The sequence below is a fragment of the Meleagris gallopavo genome, chromosome 35 (genome assembly GCF_905368555.1).
Source record: "Meleagris gallopavo chromosome 35, MGAL_WU_HG_1.1, whole genome shotgun sequence".
Taxonomy (NCBI): Eukaryota; Metazoa; Chordata; class Aves; order Galliformes; family Phasianidae; genus Meleagris; species Meleagris gallopavo.
Genome location: NC_139439.1, coordinates 119,353 through 134,470, shown reverse-complemented (window position 1 = coordinate 134,470; position 15,118 = coordinate 119,353). Strand labels below are relative to the sequence as shown.

The window sequence follows — 15,118 nt, the reverse complement described above, 5'->3', positions numbered from 1 at the left end:
TCCCTTGCTCTTCCTCCCACCCTGGAGAGGAGCCAGCAGGATATAGAACTGACATCTTTATCAAGAAAATAAAATTACGACTAAGACATGGGTGTGGGAAATGCTGCCGGGCAGCCAATGGCAGCACTGCTGTGCAGGGCAGCCACACTGTCTGGAGATGGGGCTGCTGGGGCGCGAGGGAGGCCGGCCCCGAGCAGGGATCGGGGTCCCCGGGTGGGGTCCTGCTGCTGGAGGCGGGCAGAGCCCCAGAGAAGGTGGAGCAAGGTGAGAGGAACTGGGGCTGGGGAGCAGGAGAGGCACAGCTGGGGTGGTGGGGCCTCTCTGGATCGTACCCTTGTGCTGCAGCCTGAGCCGGGGTGCAGCATCTGGCCAGTGGTCAAGGGCTGGAGGTGCCGTGCTCAGGGCCCCCAGCCCCGGCAGTGAGTCCTGGGCAGTCCCTCGCGCAGTGCAGGCTGTGATGGGGCTGTGTGAGCCCCTGCCAGCCCCACAGCAGCTTCCTCCTGCACGCAGGGTGAAAGAGGGAGATGGCGTCTCCCCGGGCCCTATGAGATCTGGTTGTTCAGCTGCCCCGGGTACTGCTCGAACCGCTTGCTGGCCTCCTCGCTGAGCGCGTCACCTGTGCGGTAGGACGAGAGCTGTGGCTCCGGTGCTGCCTTGCCACCATCTCCGCTTGTCCCCAGCACCCCCAGCTCCTTCCTCTGCACCTGCCCACACCCCACTGCCTGCTCAGCCCCACGCAGCTCTAATTATTCCCATCCCGGTGTGCCTCAGCCTGTGCCACGTCCCCAGTTGTTACCGATGTGACAGCTGTGCACCCAGATGCGGTGCCCGTCGTACTTGCAGTTGCATTTCATGGCGTTGTTGGTGAAGTCGCTCTCTGCCACCTCAAAGTTGGGGTTGATCACGACCTGTGGGGCAAGCGTGAGTGGGTCGCACAGCCCTGCACATCTCCAGGCACCGGGGCAGGCACAGTCTCCCCGTGCTGCAGCTCCTGGGGCTGTGCATCATGTGAGGACCGCGGGGCAGAGGCGAGCTCCTGAGCCTGCCCAGCCCCACGGCACGGCCCACTCTGTGCACTCTCAGCACATCCCATGCATTGCCACTAAGGGTGTGAGGTGCTGGGGCACAGCTGCAGCACCTGCAGGATGTAGTTGCCTGGCTTGACGTCGGTGATGTCAATCCACTGGCAGTCAATGTCGTGCCGGTACAGGTCCCAGCAGCCCACCGTGATGCCCTGTTCCCCAAAGTTGGCACACTCGTACCGCTTGGCCACATCTGCAGGCAGGAAAAGAACATGGCTTGTCCCTACTACAGCCCCTGCATGGGGGGACGCAGCGGGGACCCAGAGCTTCATGGTGCTCCGCAGCCTCGCAGTCCCACCTTCCTCGCACTCGGTGTCCTCAAGGCAGAAGCTGGCTTTGTGCCCCTCAGCCACCTTGGTGCCGTTGGGAGTCAGGATGTCGTAGTGGGTGAAGATGTCCATGCTGTGATAGTGCCTGGCAGAGAGTCCACAGTGCCGCTGCCCCAGAGCCAGCCCCTCAGGGAGGGCAGAGGGGCGGAGGGCTGGTGGAGGAAACCCACAGAGCCACGTGCCCATCCCCACTGCTCAGGAAGGCCTGCGTAGCCCCCGCTCTGGACACAGCGCAGCAAGGCCGAGGCACAGCTCAGCCTCACCCAGGGATGGGATACGGCTGTCACCGGTCAGACGGCCCAGACAGGGGAGGTTTCCCCATGCGCAGCCCGCAGCCCAGCCTTAGCGCCGCTCCTCCAGGGACAGCCCTGAGCCAAACTGGAGAGATCAGCATTGGGGCCCTCACCCAGACTCCGTGCCTTGCACAGTGCCACTGTGACCTGGCATCACCCTCACCCTGTGGCACCGCTCTCATCCTGTAGCATTACCCTCAGCTGATGTCACCAAGCCCAGCCCAGCACCACCAGACCCAGCCCAGGCCGTTCCCAGCCCACCTGCCTTTCCCTGCCCATGTCCCGCACGCACCGGTGACACTCGTGCCAGACCCAGGAGTGCCGCCCAGCCTTGGGGCGAAAGTCAGCGCGGCCGTTGTTGTGGATCTGGGAGGAGAAGCGGAGCAGACGGCGGTGCCCGTAGGGCCAGTTGGCGTGGCGGGCTGAGCTGGACAGGCAGTTCTCCTCGGCGGCGCAGTACAGCATGTGCAGCGGGCGGTCCTCGATGTATGCCGTCTCCTGCACCAGCGGGGCGTGCAGCAGCAGGTCGGAGGCGGCTGGGGACAGATGGCAGCTCAGGGCTGGATGGCCGCCCCGGGCAGCGCAGTGCGGGGCCGAGCCAGCTGGGAGAATGCGCGGCCGGCCCATCATCGGGGCACAAATCGAGCCTGTGGCTCCACCGCCCGCAGCTGACGGGCTCTCAATCATCAATCATCATCCCCTGGACCCCCAGCCGCGGTGCCCGCAGACCCCACGGCCGGTCGCCCCCATCGCCTGCAGCCCCGCTGCCCGCAGCCTCCATGGTCGCTCACTTTCAGAGCAGATGACGCCCGCGGCGAAGCGCGTTCCCGTGTTCCTGCAGTTCAGGCTGCTGCCGTGGTGCTGGCAGTGGTTCAGGGACAGCTCGTGGCCGGCGCACTTCACCCCACTCAGCACCATCTCCGTCACGTTGCTGGCATCCCAGTACCACGTTTCCTGGGGTGGGTGAGAAGGCCGGGCAGGGCGCCGAGCGTTCCGTAGTGCCCCTGGCCTCGCACCCACACACCCACAGAGACCCCATCCCACAGCACGGACCAGCCGCGTCCCGTCGCCCCGCGCAGCCCCGTGGCTGTCAGGGCAGCACCAGGGATGGCCACCGCCCCGCACCGCCCCGCACCTACCGTCACCGCGTGCAGGGAGTAGCCCAGGCCCAGCTGGCGACAGACCACCATCGCCTCCTTGGTGGTCCAGCCGTCGCTGCACACAGTGCCCCACTTACTGCCACGCTTCACCTCCACGCGGCCCTCGAACTCCGTCCTCCCCCCGACCAGGCGGATCTGCGGGAAGCCCTGGGGCCGTCATCACCCCGCACCGCCCCGCGCCGCCGCCCCCGCATCTCCGTCCCCGCAGAGCAGTGGTGCTGCTGTCTCGCCTCCCCGGCCGCGCTGCCTCTGGCACCTACTTGCAAGCCGTGGTTAGCGAATCCCAGCCCCAGCTGGCGACAGGCGACCATCGCCTCCAGCGTACCCCAGCCTTCGCCGCACACCAGGCCCCAGCGCGGCTCGTCCCCTTCTGCAGCCCCCACCGCCACCTCCACGCGCCCCTCGAAGCGGCTCCGGCCCCCGCTCAGCCGAATCTGCGGAGAGACGCAGCGGCTGCAGCGCCGTCACCGCGAGCAGCGCCCCGGTGCAGCAGCATTGCCCAAAGCGGGCAGAAAGACCCATTTCGAAATGGCATTCCCATTTCTGAAATGACAGGCGTGGGAGTATTAGAACGGTTAAAAAGCCCAAAGTGGATGAGATGAGAGGGCGCAGCATGCTGAAACGCGCTGATCCGTTTGCTCATTTCATCAGCAGTCCCCAAAAAAATCTCTCACAGCAATTTTTTTTGGGGGTGCTTCAGGTGCGGATGTGGCACAGGCAGGCAGAGCTGCACAGTGTGAGCGGTGCTGCTGAGCCCCAGAGCCCCCTCCCATCTTCCCTCCTCGCAGGGCAGCGTGGGACCCCCGAGATCCCCACCCCCCGGGGCAGCCCTCGTCCCAGACCAGGGGGAAACAAGGGAGCCAAAAGGGTACAACAGGGAACATCCTACACTGGGTCCCATGAGACCCCATGCTCTCCAAGTGCCACGGACACCACTGCCATCCCTCAGTCCCCCTGCAGACTCACAGTCCCCCCCACGGCATGTACCAGGTTCTCGTAGCCCATGTAGGGGATGTTGCAGCGCACGGCCGCGTCCTCCGTGTGCTTGCAGTCCTCCTGCGTGATGTTCTTGAAGGGGCAGCTCCAGAGGGACTTCTCAGTGCCCAGGCACTGCACCTCATTCAGGTGGATGGGCCCCGTCCCTGCAAAGGAACAGCAAGGCTCAGTGCCAGCAGCACAGGGATGCTGCAGCCATCCCATCCCCACAGCCCAGCCCTGCCCTCCCCAGCTGCCAGCAGGGGCAGACCGGCCCAGCCTTTCCCTGCCCAGCCTTTCCCTGCCCGTGCCACACAAGCACCGGTGACTCTCGTGCCAGACCAGGAGTGCCGCCCAGCCTTGGGGCGAAAGCCTGGGCTCCGGAGATGCTCAGGGCAAAACCCACACCCTGCACCCAGGTGCCCACAGGGCACGTCCAGCACGGCGGGCTGAAGACGGTGCCTGACCCCCTGCCACACCACGCTCACCTTGGCCCATGCGCGCCCCAGTGAGGGCCTCCTTGGCGCTGCCAAAGCCCAGCTCACGGCACACCACGCTGGCAGACAGCAGATTCCAGCGGTCATCGCAGATTGTGCCCCACTCGTTGTTCTTCAGCACTTCGACACGGCCCTCCCCAGCCTTGGCACCGCCTTTCAGCCGGATCCGCGGCTGTGGGGCAGAAGGGTCAGGGCACAGCATGGCACGGCACGGTGCAGCACAGCATGGCACAGCACAGCATGGTACAGTATGGTGCAGCACAGCATGGCACAGCACAGCATGGCACAGCACGGCGCGGCACAGCATGGCACAGCAACAGCATGGCACAGCAACAGCATGGCACAGCACGGTGCAGCACAGCATGGCACAGCATGGCGCGGCACAGCATGGCGCGGCACAGCATGGCGCGGCACAGCATGGCGCGGCACGGTGCAGCACAGCATGGCACAGCATAACATGGCACAGCATGGTTCGCACAGCACAGAAGTGGCTGCCATGACTCCATGACGTTTAGGGACAGGACACCATCCCCACCTCCTGCCCTACAGCTTCCCTGCACCCTTGCCCTCAGCCAATTGAAGGGACAGAGGGACAAAGCCTTGCGCAGGGCAGCAGCTGTGGGCCACCGCAGGACCCACCCGAGGCTCACCTGGCTCTGCTGCTGCTGGCGCTGCTTCTTCTTCTGGGCGCTGCCGGTGGCAAAGAGGGGCCCAGGCAGGCAGCTGACAACAGCGGGCATGCCAGTGCTGCAGGCTGCCGAGGAGTTGCCCCGGTAGAACTGGAACGTGCACATGGAGATGTGCACCTCTGTCCCTGTACAGGACACCGAGTGCAGGCGGTAGTTGAGCTGCTGCCGCTCTGCAAACAGCCTGCAAGGAGAGAGCAGAGCCTGAGGCACAGCCAGCAGAGCAGAGGTGTCACTGCCTGCAGCTGTACTGTCTGGGTGCCCACCCCTGCCTGCTCCATGCTCACATCCCAGCAGCGCAGGGACACACGCAGCCTCAGCAGTGCTGAGCTGGGATCCTGGCACTCAGGCTCTCCGCAGAGCCATTTACCTCTTCCTGGACCCTAAGTCCTCCCTGCGCTTTTGTTTAGGCTGAGATTTGGAGGCCAGCCTGGAAAACAGAAAACAACCGTGAAGGTGGCCCAGATCAAGCAGGCCAGCAGGGAGCCTCACGCATTCCCCTTCAGGTCATGTGTGGATACAAAGCATCATCCGCTGCCAGCAATGTGACACAACTGTCCTCCACAGCAGCGATGCAGTTTCCTGCCCACATCTCACCAGGAAACTGTGACACATGCAACAAGCAACATCCTGTGCTGCTTTGGCAACAGCAGAAGATCAAACAACAGCACAACAATTTGATCTGTTGGGTGCAAGTGAGATATGCCCCGTCCTCATCGGGACTGCAGGCAATGTCACTGTGTGCTCCAAGGGGAGCAGCACACCCAGCAAGCTCGGCAGGAAAGAAGTGAGATAGGGGCACAGACCCTGCACAGATGCTTTGTTTTTGTCCTGCTTGGTGTGGGAGGGAGATGCTGAGCAGAGCTACAGCTCCAGGGAGCAGGAAGCAGAGCCCCAGAACGGGGCAGGGGATGGACAGCACCCAGAGATCGGGGACCAGGCACAGCCAGCCCCATGGCAGGTCTGTGTCACCCTGCATGGCCCCAGGGCACTGCACAGGCAGCCAGGAACCTGAGTCACAAGAACAGCCAGAGGACATCAGCTCCCATCAGCACTCATGGGACCGCAGCTGGATCCTGTGCCCCCATACAGAAGGACATCTGCAGAGGGCACAGGGACGGACGGGGCTGGGAGAGGTTGGTGCTGTGAGGAGGAATAGCCAGAGGACGGTTTGGTGCTAGGGCAGTGCTGAACCTGCACTGACACAGGGCTGCCAGGGAGCTCTGCACAGCTGACAGAGGTGCACAAGAGGAAGCAGGCGTAATTTGCAAGAAAAGAGTCACATTAGATGCAAGGTGAACATTTTCCCAGCGAGGGTCATTCAGCACTGCAGCAGAGGACTGAGAGATCTCTGTCCTCAAAGGTTTTCAGAAGCCAAATGTATAAAGGCCTGAGTGCTGTGGGAGAGGATGGACCAGAACCCTGAGGTCCCTTCCAGCTGGGATTACCCTGTGACCCCACAGCCTGAGATCAGCCCAAAGCTGCTCCTGTGCCAGGCAGAGTGCACTCACATGGGAAACGCCCACACAAAAGGCACCAACCAACCAAAGGAAAAACAGCAAATTGCAGCAAAGGACATTGATGAGAGCTCGAGGAGACACCGCAGTCTGACCCCCCTGGATTTCCATCAACAGCCCAGGCAGAGCTGCAGGAGCAGCACTGGTGACACAGAGCTGGGCAGCATCACAAAGGGCTCAGGACTGGGGCAGAATGCCTTTGGCACCACGGGAAGTGGTGAGACCAGGGTGAAGCCGTTTGCTGGGGGCAGAGCAGCTGCTCCACGTGCTGCTGGGGTTAAGCAGGAGGTGCCTCACAGAGCCCAGGGAGGGTGGGCTGTGGCTGCAGCCTGGATCTCTGCATCCACCACCAAATCTGGCAGCAGTGGTGCAGGGCCAGAGGGAAAGAGCAGCGAGATAGACCTTCCCTGGGGTCATGCAGAATGGCAGCAAAGTGATGGTGAAAGAGATCCCAGGTGGATGCAGATCTTGGGACAAGGGCTGCCACGCTGTGCCAGCATTATCAGTATTGCTGAGCAAGCTCCTATCATCCATGCGAGCTCAGGCAAATAGGAGGCACGTGGCCCTTCCAGCTTCCCCACTGCAGCTTTCTGCAGAGATAGCTCCTTCCCAAGGCCTCCCTGTCCCCATAGGGCACAGCACAGGGTGCTCCAGCCCTCTCTCTGCCTTCCACTCGGACCCTGCATCTCCAGCACCTGCCCAGTGCATGGGATGAGGCTGCTCTGCCTGGGGAATGACTGGCCTGGGAAAAGAGCATCTCTTCATGGGGACAAGGGACCACGTGCGCCAGACAGGTCCCACCAGGATGGAGTCATCCCGCTCAGCACAGCCCAGGCCCTCAATCTGTTCCAAGCAGATCCACATTTGTAGGATCCACTCAGACAGCAGAGAACGGTGGGGAAGGACAGCCCAGCTCTGCCCAGGGCACAGCAAGGCTCAATCCCAGCCCCTTACCTCCTGCCTGGCCTCGTGCTCCGGCCCCTCGTCCTGGCTGCACGCTTCAGCCGCCTGCAGGGCAACACCGTGGCTGCACCATCAGTAGTGCACACAGCACTGACCCACGCTGCGGGCAGCACAGCCGCAGCCACACACTGTGCAGCACACCCACAGCTGTGCCCAGGGCAGCGCACTCATGGCCAAACCCCAGGACAACGGGCAGTGGTGCTGCGGCAGCACAAACCACCCCTCAGCACAGGGCTCCCCACACTTCCCACCAGAGGGAAACATGGGAACGCATGACTGCCAGAGACCAAAACCAGCCATCTCGGGCAGTGATGTACAGGGAAGACCAACAGCCGTAACTCCCAGCTGTGCCGTGGCCCCCAGCTGGGTTAGCAGTGCACACGCGGCCTGTGGGACTTGGGCAGGCTGGGGGGATGCTGAACAGCACAGCCCGCTGTGCCCCAGGAGCGCTCCTGCATCCCCGGTCCCACAGGCTCCGAGCCAGCCCCACTTACTTGTAGAAGTTCCTGTTCACCTTCTTCTCAGTGGGGAAGCCCATCATGCCGCAGATGACGCGGCTGTTCTTGCTGTCCCAGCCCTCATCGCAGATCTGTGCCCAGCCATCCTTGTAGCGCACCTCCACGATGCCCTCTGTCACTGGCAGCCGCCGCTGGGCCCCCGACACCACCGCACGCAGACGGACCTCCTCCACGTGGCTCTGCTCCGTCTGCAAGGCATGTCAGCCCAGCACCTGGCACCCAGCGCCCAGCACTCTGCCAGCCCCTCCCCAGGGTGTCCCACAGAAGAGGACCTCCATCCTGGTGAGGAGCAGGGACAGGCAGGTCTCACAGCCCTGCAGGAAACCTCCAATGGCACTGAGAAGCCGAGTGCCCAACTCCATCCCACACAACCCCGGTCCCAGGGTGCCTCTCTGGGAGCACAGCGAGACGTAGCTGCCATCCCTCCACTGCAGGGCAGGCCGTCTGCAGCCCCTCACCTCGATGACATTGGAGTCTTTGAAGCCTGGGATGCGCTCATCCTTGCAGATGACGCCCGCATCCTCCTCGTGGCTGCAGTCGCTGTTCCCCCAGCCGCGGTGTTTGCAGTCCCTGATGCTCTTCTCGTTCCCCGCACAGTTCACGTTGTCCAACCAGATCCGCCCTGCCGCACACCGGGGATGGAGTGAGGGGGGACAGAGCCCATGCAGCAGCACCCAGAGCGGAGGAGGTGCAGCCACACATGGCAGTGTGGGGAGGTGGACTGGGGCAGCACAAAACTGGGGCCAGGCACACAAAAAAGAAGGCCTGAAGGTGGAGGCAGCAGGAGGGAGTTTCCAGCAGACATAGAACCCACGAGCAGCAGGGGGATTGTATGGCACCTGGCAGCTCATCTGCGCTCAGCGTGCCGCACCACTGCACACACCCTCACAAGCACAGCCCTGCAGCCACCCGCAGCACCCAGAGAGATGCACAGCCCCGCAGCGCAGTGCACACACAGCCCCCCTGAGCACGGGATGGACACACACCTGCAAACGCACACGTAGAGGTTCCTGTTCAGCTCCGCACAGACACGTTCATGCAGGCACACACACAAGCACATTCATGCTGCCAGGCACCGTGCAGACAGAGCCCTGCTCGGCTCCAGCGCTGCAAGCGCAGACCCACAGCCTGGTGACCCCCCATCTTACCGACTCCTTTGCCATACTTGGCGCTGTGGGCCCAGCCGGTGGCGCCCACGAAGCCGAGCTGCCGGCACAGCACCTGCGCGTTGGCCAGCGTGAAGTCATCGTCGCAGATGGTGCCCCACTCCTCATTGTAGAACACCTCAATCCGGCCCTCGTTGTGCTTGCGGGGATACCCAGCCAGACGGAACTTCAGCGGCGGCACGGAGCTGCGCGTGGGGCTGGGGGGGGTGGGCTGCGCGCCGCTGCTCCACATCCACAGCCCGCCCAGCAGCACCAGCAGCTCCTGCCATGCCCTCGCGCCGCAGCGTCCCATGGCCCTGCGAGGAAATGGCATCAGGGGGTGCGGGAGAGCCGCGCCGCGCTGGAACACCCGCTGAGCACGCAGCTCTGCTCACTGCCAGCACACCTGCACGGCCCCGGCCAGGGCCAGCCCTGCCGTCGCCCGCCCGCCGCCCAGAGCCGCTGCCGAGCAGCGCTGCTGGTGCCCCCCGCGCCTCTCATCCCCTGAACGCGGCCGCTGCTACCGAAACCGCACCGCGCTGTCGGACCGCATCACCCGCACCGAGGGACAGCGATGGCAGCAGCGCCCAACAGCCCGCGTCTCCCAGAGGAGAGGCAGCAGGAAAAGGAGGAGGAGCTGCAACAGGAGCGGGGCGGCCCAGGGGGCTCGGGGCACCGCAAGCCCTGCAGCCCGGACGGAGCTGCCGGTGGCGAAGGGCTGCCGAGCCGCGCTCCCAGCCGCTGTCAGCAGCGCAGCAATCGGAGCGCGCTACACTTCACCTGGGAGGCGTTTTCTTCAGCCTTTCAGTAACGGCTGGGCTCCCCAGATACCCGCGGGAGATGCGGCATTCCTGCATCGGCCCCGGCGACACACAGCGCTGCCAGCATTTCTCTGTACACCAACGGAGCGCGCCCCGCCCGCCCGCCCGGCTCCGGGATCGACTCAGCCCCGCGCAGCGCCGCTCCAGCCCCAGCCCCGCTCCGGCCCCAGCCCCGCTCCGGCCCCAGCCCCGCTCCGGCCCCAGCCCCGCTCCGGCCCCAGCCCCGCTCCGGCCCCGCGCGCGTTCGGCGCTCCGCAGCTCAGCCGTCGCGGCGGGCCGACGCCAACCCCTGCAGGGCACTCACATCAGCTCCGGCCCCGCCGTCCTCCGTCACGGCCCGGGCCGTGGGGGACGCATTGCGCTGACGGGGACGGCGCCGGAGGGGCAGAACCCCGTGAGCCCCGGGATTGGCGGTGCTGCCCGCTCTGCTACTGCGAGAACAAAGCGCGGCCCAGCGGGAAGCGACTTTGCGGGCAGGCAGCAGGGAAATGCTTTGCTGAACCTTTTAATCAGCCCTAAGGCAGGAGGGCAGAGCCGAGGGCCGGCCCGGCCCGCTCGGGGAAGACGCCGGGGTTTGCCGGGGGCGGGCGGGGAGGGGACGCGTTTAACACCGCACGGCGGCAATAAAGCGTTTCTTATTTTGCCCACGGGTCAGAGGAGACGCCCCGACCCTCCCAAGTAAAGCAACGTAAAGCTGCAGAACTGCACCACGTGCGTGCACGTGCCAACCAAAAAGCGCCCATTTCAGCACGCCCGGTCGAGGCGGCGCACGCTGAACGCACGGAGACCAAAACCTCACCTGCGTATGCAGTGAACGAGAGGCGAGCTCTGCTGGTGCTGACTGCAGGCTGCTTTGCAAGGGGGCCAACGCAACAACGAAGGGCAGCAGTATAATTAATGCCAATCTCTACAATTCTTCAGAAATGGCCCATGTCACAAAGCTGCTGCGACCTTTTATGAGATCACAGGTCTGGTTAATTGGAGTAACTGTGTTGATATAACAGGCAGAGACTGGAAGGCATTTGATTCATCCTGGATGACCTTTTAATGAATAATTAGCACTCAACAAAATCAGTGCACCTTCCACTAAGTGGGTTAAAACCGGTCACCTGCTGGAACTAAAATGCGGCTACAGCTGGGAAGCCACCCACCAGTGGGGGACTGCAGGGAATCACATGTTTTTCCAAAGCAAAACTTTGTCTGGAAGAGGAAAGACGTTCTCTCTCAGTTCTGCAAAGATGGACATGGGGAAAGTGCACAGAGCCGCAATGGACCAGATCTGTGTGGGCTGATACAGCCACATCACTGCCCTCGGCCAGAAGGAACACTTAACAGCCTTCAGTCAGGAACAAAGCACGCAGGCAGAGACCAGAACAGAACACCAGGGAAAACAGTCAGTATTTGTGTGGCCACAGAAACCACCCCATGCCCACAGTCACAGTCACCATGAGCACAGGGCTTGGTACACGGCTACGGACAGGAAAGAACCACCAGCGCATGCAGGCTGCCAGCCCACGGCCAGCACCCCCAGCCCACACCCTGACACCACCAGTTAAGGAGGGAGCCGTGCAGCAGTGCCAGCCCACAGCAAACACCCCCAGCCACACCCTGACACCCAGCTGTGCTGCCCTGGGACACAACCCTGGTGTTGCCCCGCTCCGCACCCACAGCTCAGACAGCCCAGCCCTTGCATTCAGCAGCTCTGTGTATTTCTTTTCTTCACAGTCCTTCAGTTGCTCCTGAATCTGCGCAAACCCTCCATCTCTCTGCACAAACCCCACTCAGCTCTGCCACACATCCCACTACCTGAGGAATGCCCTGGTGAGGTCTGTGCAGGACTGCAGCACATCTCGCGCCGTATCCAGACTGTGGCTGCAGACAAATCCCCTTTCTGAGGGGTTGTACAGAGCGCTCCTGCCATCCCCCAGCACACCGATGGGGCTCGGACACATCCCATTGGGCAGAGCAGGCTGTCCTCAGCAGACACATCCATGGAGCTGGAGAGCAGCCCCGTCTTTGTGCCTGCCCAGGAAGCCTCAGGAATGTCCCAGCCAGGTGTGTGCTGGGCCCCTGTCACCTCCTGGTGGACACGGGGCTGGCAGTGGGCACCTGAGAGAACCACAGAGCTCAGACTTGGGGCACTCTGCACCCCCTGCCCCACTGCAGCTTCCCCGTGGTGCAGCACTGCTCGGTCTGCTCCCAGCCAGCCCCACCACTCTGCTCTTCCCAGCGGACAGCGAGGGCTCCCATTCCCCATACCTCTGTAGGAACTGCATCCTGCAGCCAGCCAGCCTGCTGCCCTCATTGCTCCACTCCTCTGGCACAGGGGCTGCTTCCTCTGGGGCCTTGGCTGTGCCATGTGGGAGAACTGAGAGACAGTGACAGTGACAACGGGGGCAGGGGCTGAGCATGGGTGATGCTGGCTCCAAGGATTGCCACCCAGCACCCACAAGTGAAACAGGCTCAAGAAGGGGCAGCTGGAGCAGATCTCCCAGCAGCTCAATGTATCGGCTATGTGTGCACACCAGCAGACAGGCACACATCATTTCTGCAGCGCAGGGACTCAGCAGTGCTGCGCAGGAGGCCTGCAGCATGCATGGGCAGACAGAGCAAAGCGGGCCCTGATGCCTGGAAGGGCTCAGAGACGACCGACCTGGGACACCCGTCTGCAGAAGGAGAAAGCAGCTCCCTCTGTTTATCTTTCCCTGGGAGGTCAAGAGGTGACACGATCACACTCTTCCAGGGCCACGGTGGGGCATCTCTGGGAGCCAGGGGTCATGTCCCCAGCAGAAGGTCTGGTGGGTCTCATGGTTCCAGGCACCGGGTTCTGCTCCCTCCCCATCTCCTGGGGCCTCAGAGCCTGGCTTCTTGCGCCAGCCCTTTCGCAATCCGGGCTGCCTGGAAGGCCTCCATCATCCTCCCACACTTTGGCAGTCCAGGGGGCTGGAGCAGAGGTCCATGACAGCTCCTGCTCAGCCGCCTGCAGGGACCCTGTGGGACAGGAGGAGCAGAGGACGCAGAGCCACAGCTAGAGCAGGGAGGAACCAGCTGAAGTGCTCCTAGGAGTGCTGGGGAGCAGCCCAGCACCACTATGGCAGCCCTGCACACGACTGGCACTCCTCACACCACCTCCTCCCTGTGCGGTGAGCTGGGGGCTCCCTGCCCTTTGCTGCTCAGGAGGCAGAGTGCCAAATCCTCGCCCTAGCACTGTGTACCTCCATCCCAAGCAGTGACGAGGACAGCCTCTGCTGGGGATAGAGCACTCTGGTGCACTTGGGGCTGCACCTCCCTCCCTCTCCAACTCTGAGCCCTCTGGACTGCCCGAAGTCCCCCACTCTGCTAAGTCAGGGCACAACAGATCCTTGCAGTTCCCCATACCACTCTGCTTCCCAGGGACACAGCAGGGCCTCCAGCTTTGCCTGCTCTACTCTGGGCTCCCCTGGGTTCCTCAGGGGCAGGCAGGAGGGAGAGACCTCAGAGGAATGTGCAGTTGCTGGGGAGCAAGCAGTGAGTTGGGAGGCAGCTGGCTCAGAGCTGCTGGGAGAGAGAAGTCCAGCTCTGCACAGGAGGATGGCTGGGAGGATGCAGTACCACCACCACCACCTGACCCTGGCCCCCCAGCCCTCACACCTCACATCTCTTTCAAGAGCCACAGCAAATTCCACCTTCGTGAAAATTCTGTCTTTCTTCTGCCTTTTGTAAGCCGCAGATCAGCAAACGAGCATCCTGAAGCCAGGGATGCTCTCAGGAATACACGCAGCACCCTCTGACCCGCTGGATCCTCTGGGCATCCCTTCCCAGCAAGCACATGCAAAGCGCAGGCAGTCTGCGTGACATAAATCCTCTCACCCTGCCAGACACGGACGCACAACTAAAACATTACACAGTTCCCCCATCCACTGCTGCCGGCACAGCACACAAAGCGAGCTTTCTGCAGCGGACACGAGGCGCTCTCCTTACAACCACAGACGGGGAAAGTCCATCTCACCGCCCCGCGCAGACGTGCGCCGACATCCGGAGCTCTGAGGCAGCACGGACACGTCGTGCCCCGCACGCAGCCCCCGCGGCCCCATTCATTCCCCGTCGGCAGCCGAACCGCACCCCGCGTCTCACTCCGCGCTCCCGGCCGTGCCCTCCCGCACAGCGCTCCGTGCGAGCCGCGAACCCCCACGCGCGGCCCACAGAGCGCAGCCACGCGGGACGGCCCCGCTCCGCGCCGGCGGTATCGGCGGTATCGGCGATATCGGCTCCCGCCCCGCGCCGCAGCTGCAGCACTGCCCTGCGCTCCGGCACGGCCCGGCGCGCCCATTCCCCCCTCCCCTCCCGGATCGGTCCCGCTCCGGTCCCCCCGGCCTCTCCGGCCGTACCTCTCTCGTTCCCTCGGGTACGCGGCGGCGAGAGACAGAGTCCGTCCGTCCGTCCGTCCGAGCGCTGCGGAGCCGGGCTGTGCCGGGCCGCGCTGAGCCGCTCCCTCCTCCCCGGCCCGCCCCGCGCACTGCCCGTGTCCGGAGCCGCCCCCCACCCCGGCCCGCACCGAGCAGCCCCGGCTCCCAGCCCGCAGCCCTCGTGGCGAGGACGTCCCACGGGAGGGGTACGGCCCCTCCGGAACCCCGCACTCCCGAGCTGCTCCTCTCCCCCGGCGGCTCCGCTGCACGGCTGTCGCTGTCCCCGGGACGGAGCCCCTGCACGGGGCCAACACCGCGGCCCTCCCCTGCAGGGTCCCCGTCTCTCTCCGCCCCGGGACCCACGATCGCCCCGGGACCAGAACCGGCTGCAGCCGCCCCTCGGAGCCGCTGTCGGGCACAGAGCAGCGCGTCCTGTCCAGGCACGGGGAAAGCAGGGACTGCCCACGTCCCCGCCGCTCCGGGTACCTCGGCCACTTTTCAGCCTCTTCCCTGCCCTATGGGTACGGGGCGGCTACCGAGGGGGAGCCTCCCGTGAGCACTTCGTCCCTCCATCCCTCCTTCCAAACTCTTTCCCCACGACCGTAGCAGGACAGACAGACGTTCTTTCTACAGCCCTGCTGGCAGCAGGAGCTCCCACAGACCCATAACGGAGCCATTGCCACAGGGGATCCCATCCTGCAGAGGAGGTGCGGGGACCCTGGCTGAGCGCACGCTTCCAGCACTGGG

The 15,118-nt window shown here is 63.9% G+C and overlaps 1 protein-coding gene across 11 annotated transcripts; it reads right to left on the bottom strand.

Moving 5' to 3' along the window:
* Positions 1-43: 43 nt before the first annotated feature.
* Positions 44-14,510, bottom strand: LOXL3 (lysyl oxidase like 3). 11 transcript variants are annotated; one of them, XM_085214995.1, is made up of 17 exons: positions 14,354-14,510; positions 9,169-9,482; positions 8,479-8,642; positions 7,997-8,208; positions 7,494-7,547; positions 5,393-5,452; positions 4,987-5,206; positions 4,328-4,508; positions 3,852-4,006; positions 3,125-3,298; positions 2,844-2,999; positions 2,496-2,658; positions 1,997-2,240; positions 1,381-1,496; positions 1,139-1,275; positions 797-908; positions 44-616 (listed from the first exon to the last, which is right to left on the bottom strand). In XM_085214995.1, the coding sequence occupies exons 2-17, from the start codon at positions 9,476-9,478 to the stop codon at positions 543-545; spliced, it is 2,532 nt and encodes an 843-aa protein (XP_085071121.1). In that variant the 5' UTR covers positions 9,479-9,482; positions 14,354-14,510; the 3' UTR covers positions 44-542. The 11 variants fall into 11 exon arrangements, with proteins under 11 accessions (XP_085071121.1, XP_085071119.1, XP_019471547.2 ...); XM_085214993.1 differs by lacking the exon at positions 14,354-14,510 and adding an exon at positions 10,291-10,440; XM_019616002.3 differs by lacking the exons at positions 2,844-2,999; positions 14,354-14,510.
* Between the last annotated feature and the right edge of the window lie 608 nt (positions 14,511-15,118).

What these genes read in the sequence shown, in the direction of transcription:
- LOXL3 (XM_085214993.1), bottom strand. An exon ending in GCCAGCAGCAGCAGAGCCAG is followed by an intron (nt 4,509 to 4,986) that starts GTGAGCCTCGGG and finishes TCTGCCCCACAG; the next exon opens with CCGCGGATCCGGCTGAAAGG. An exon ending in TGGGGCGCGCATGGGCCAAG is followed by an intron (nt 4,007 to 4,327) that starts GTGAGCGTGGTG and finishes GTTCCTTTGCAG; the next exon opens with GGACGGGGCCCATCCACCTG.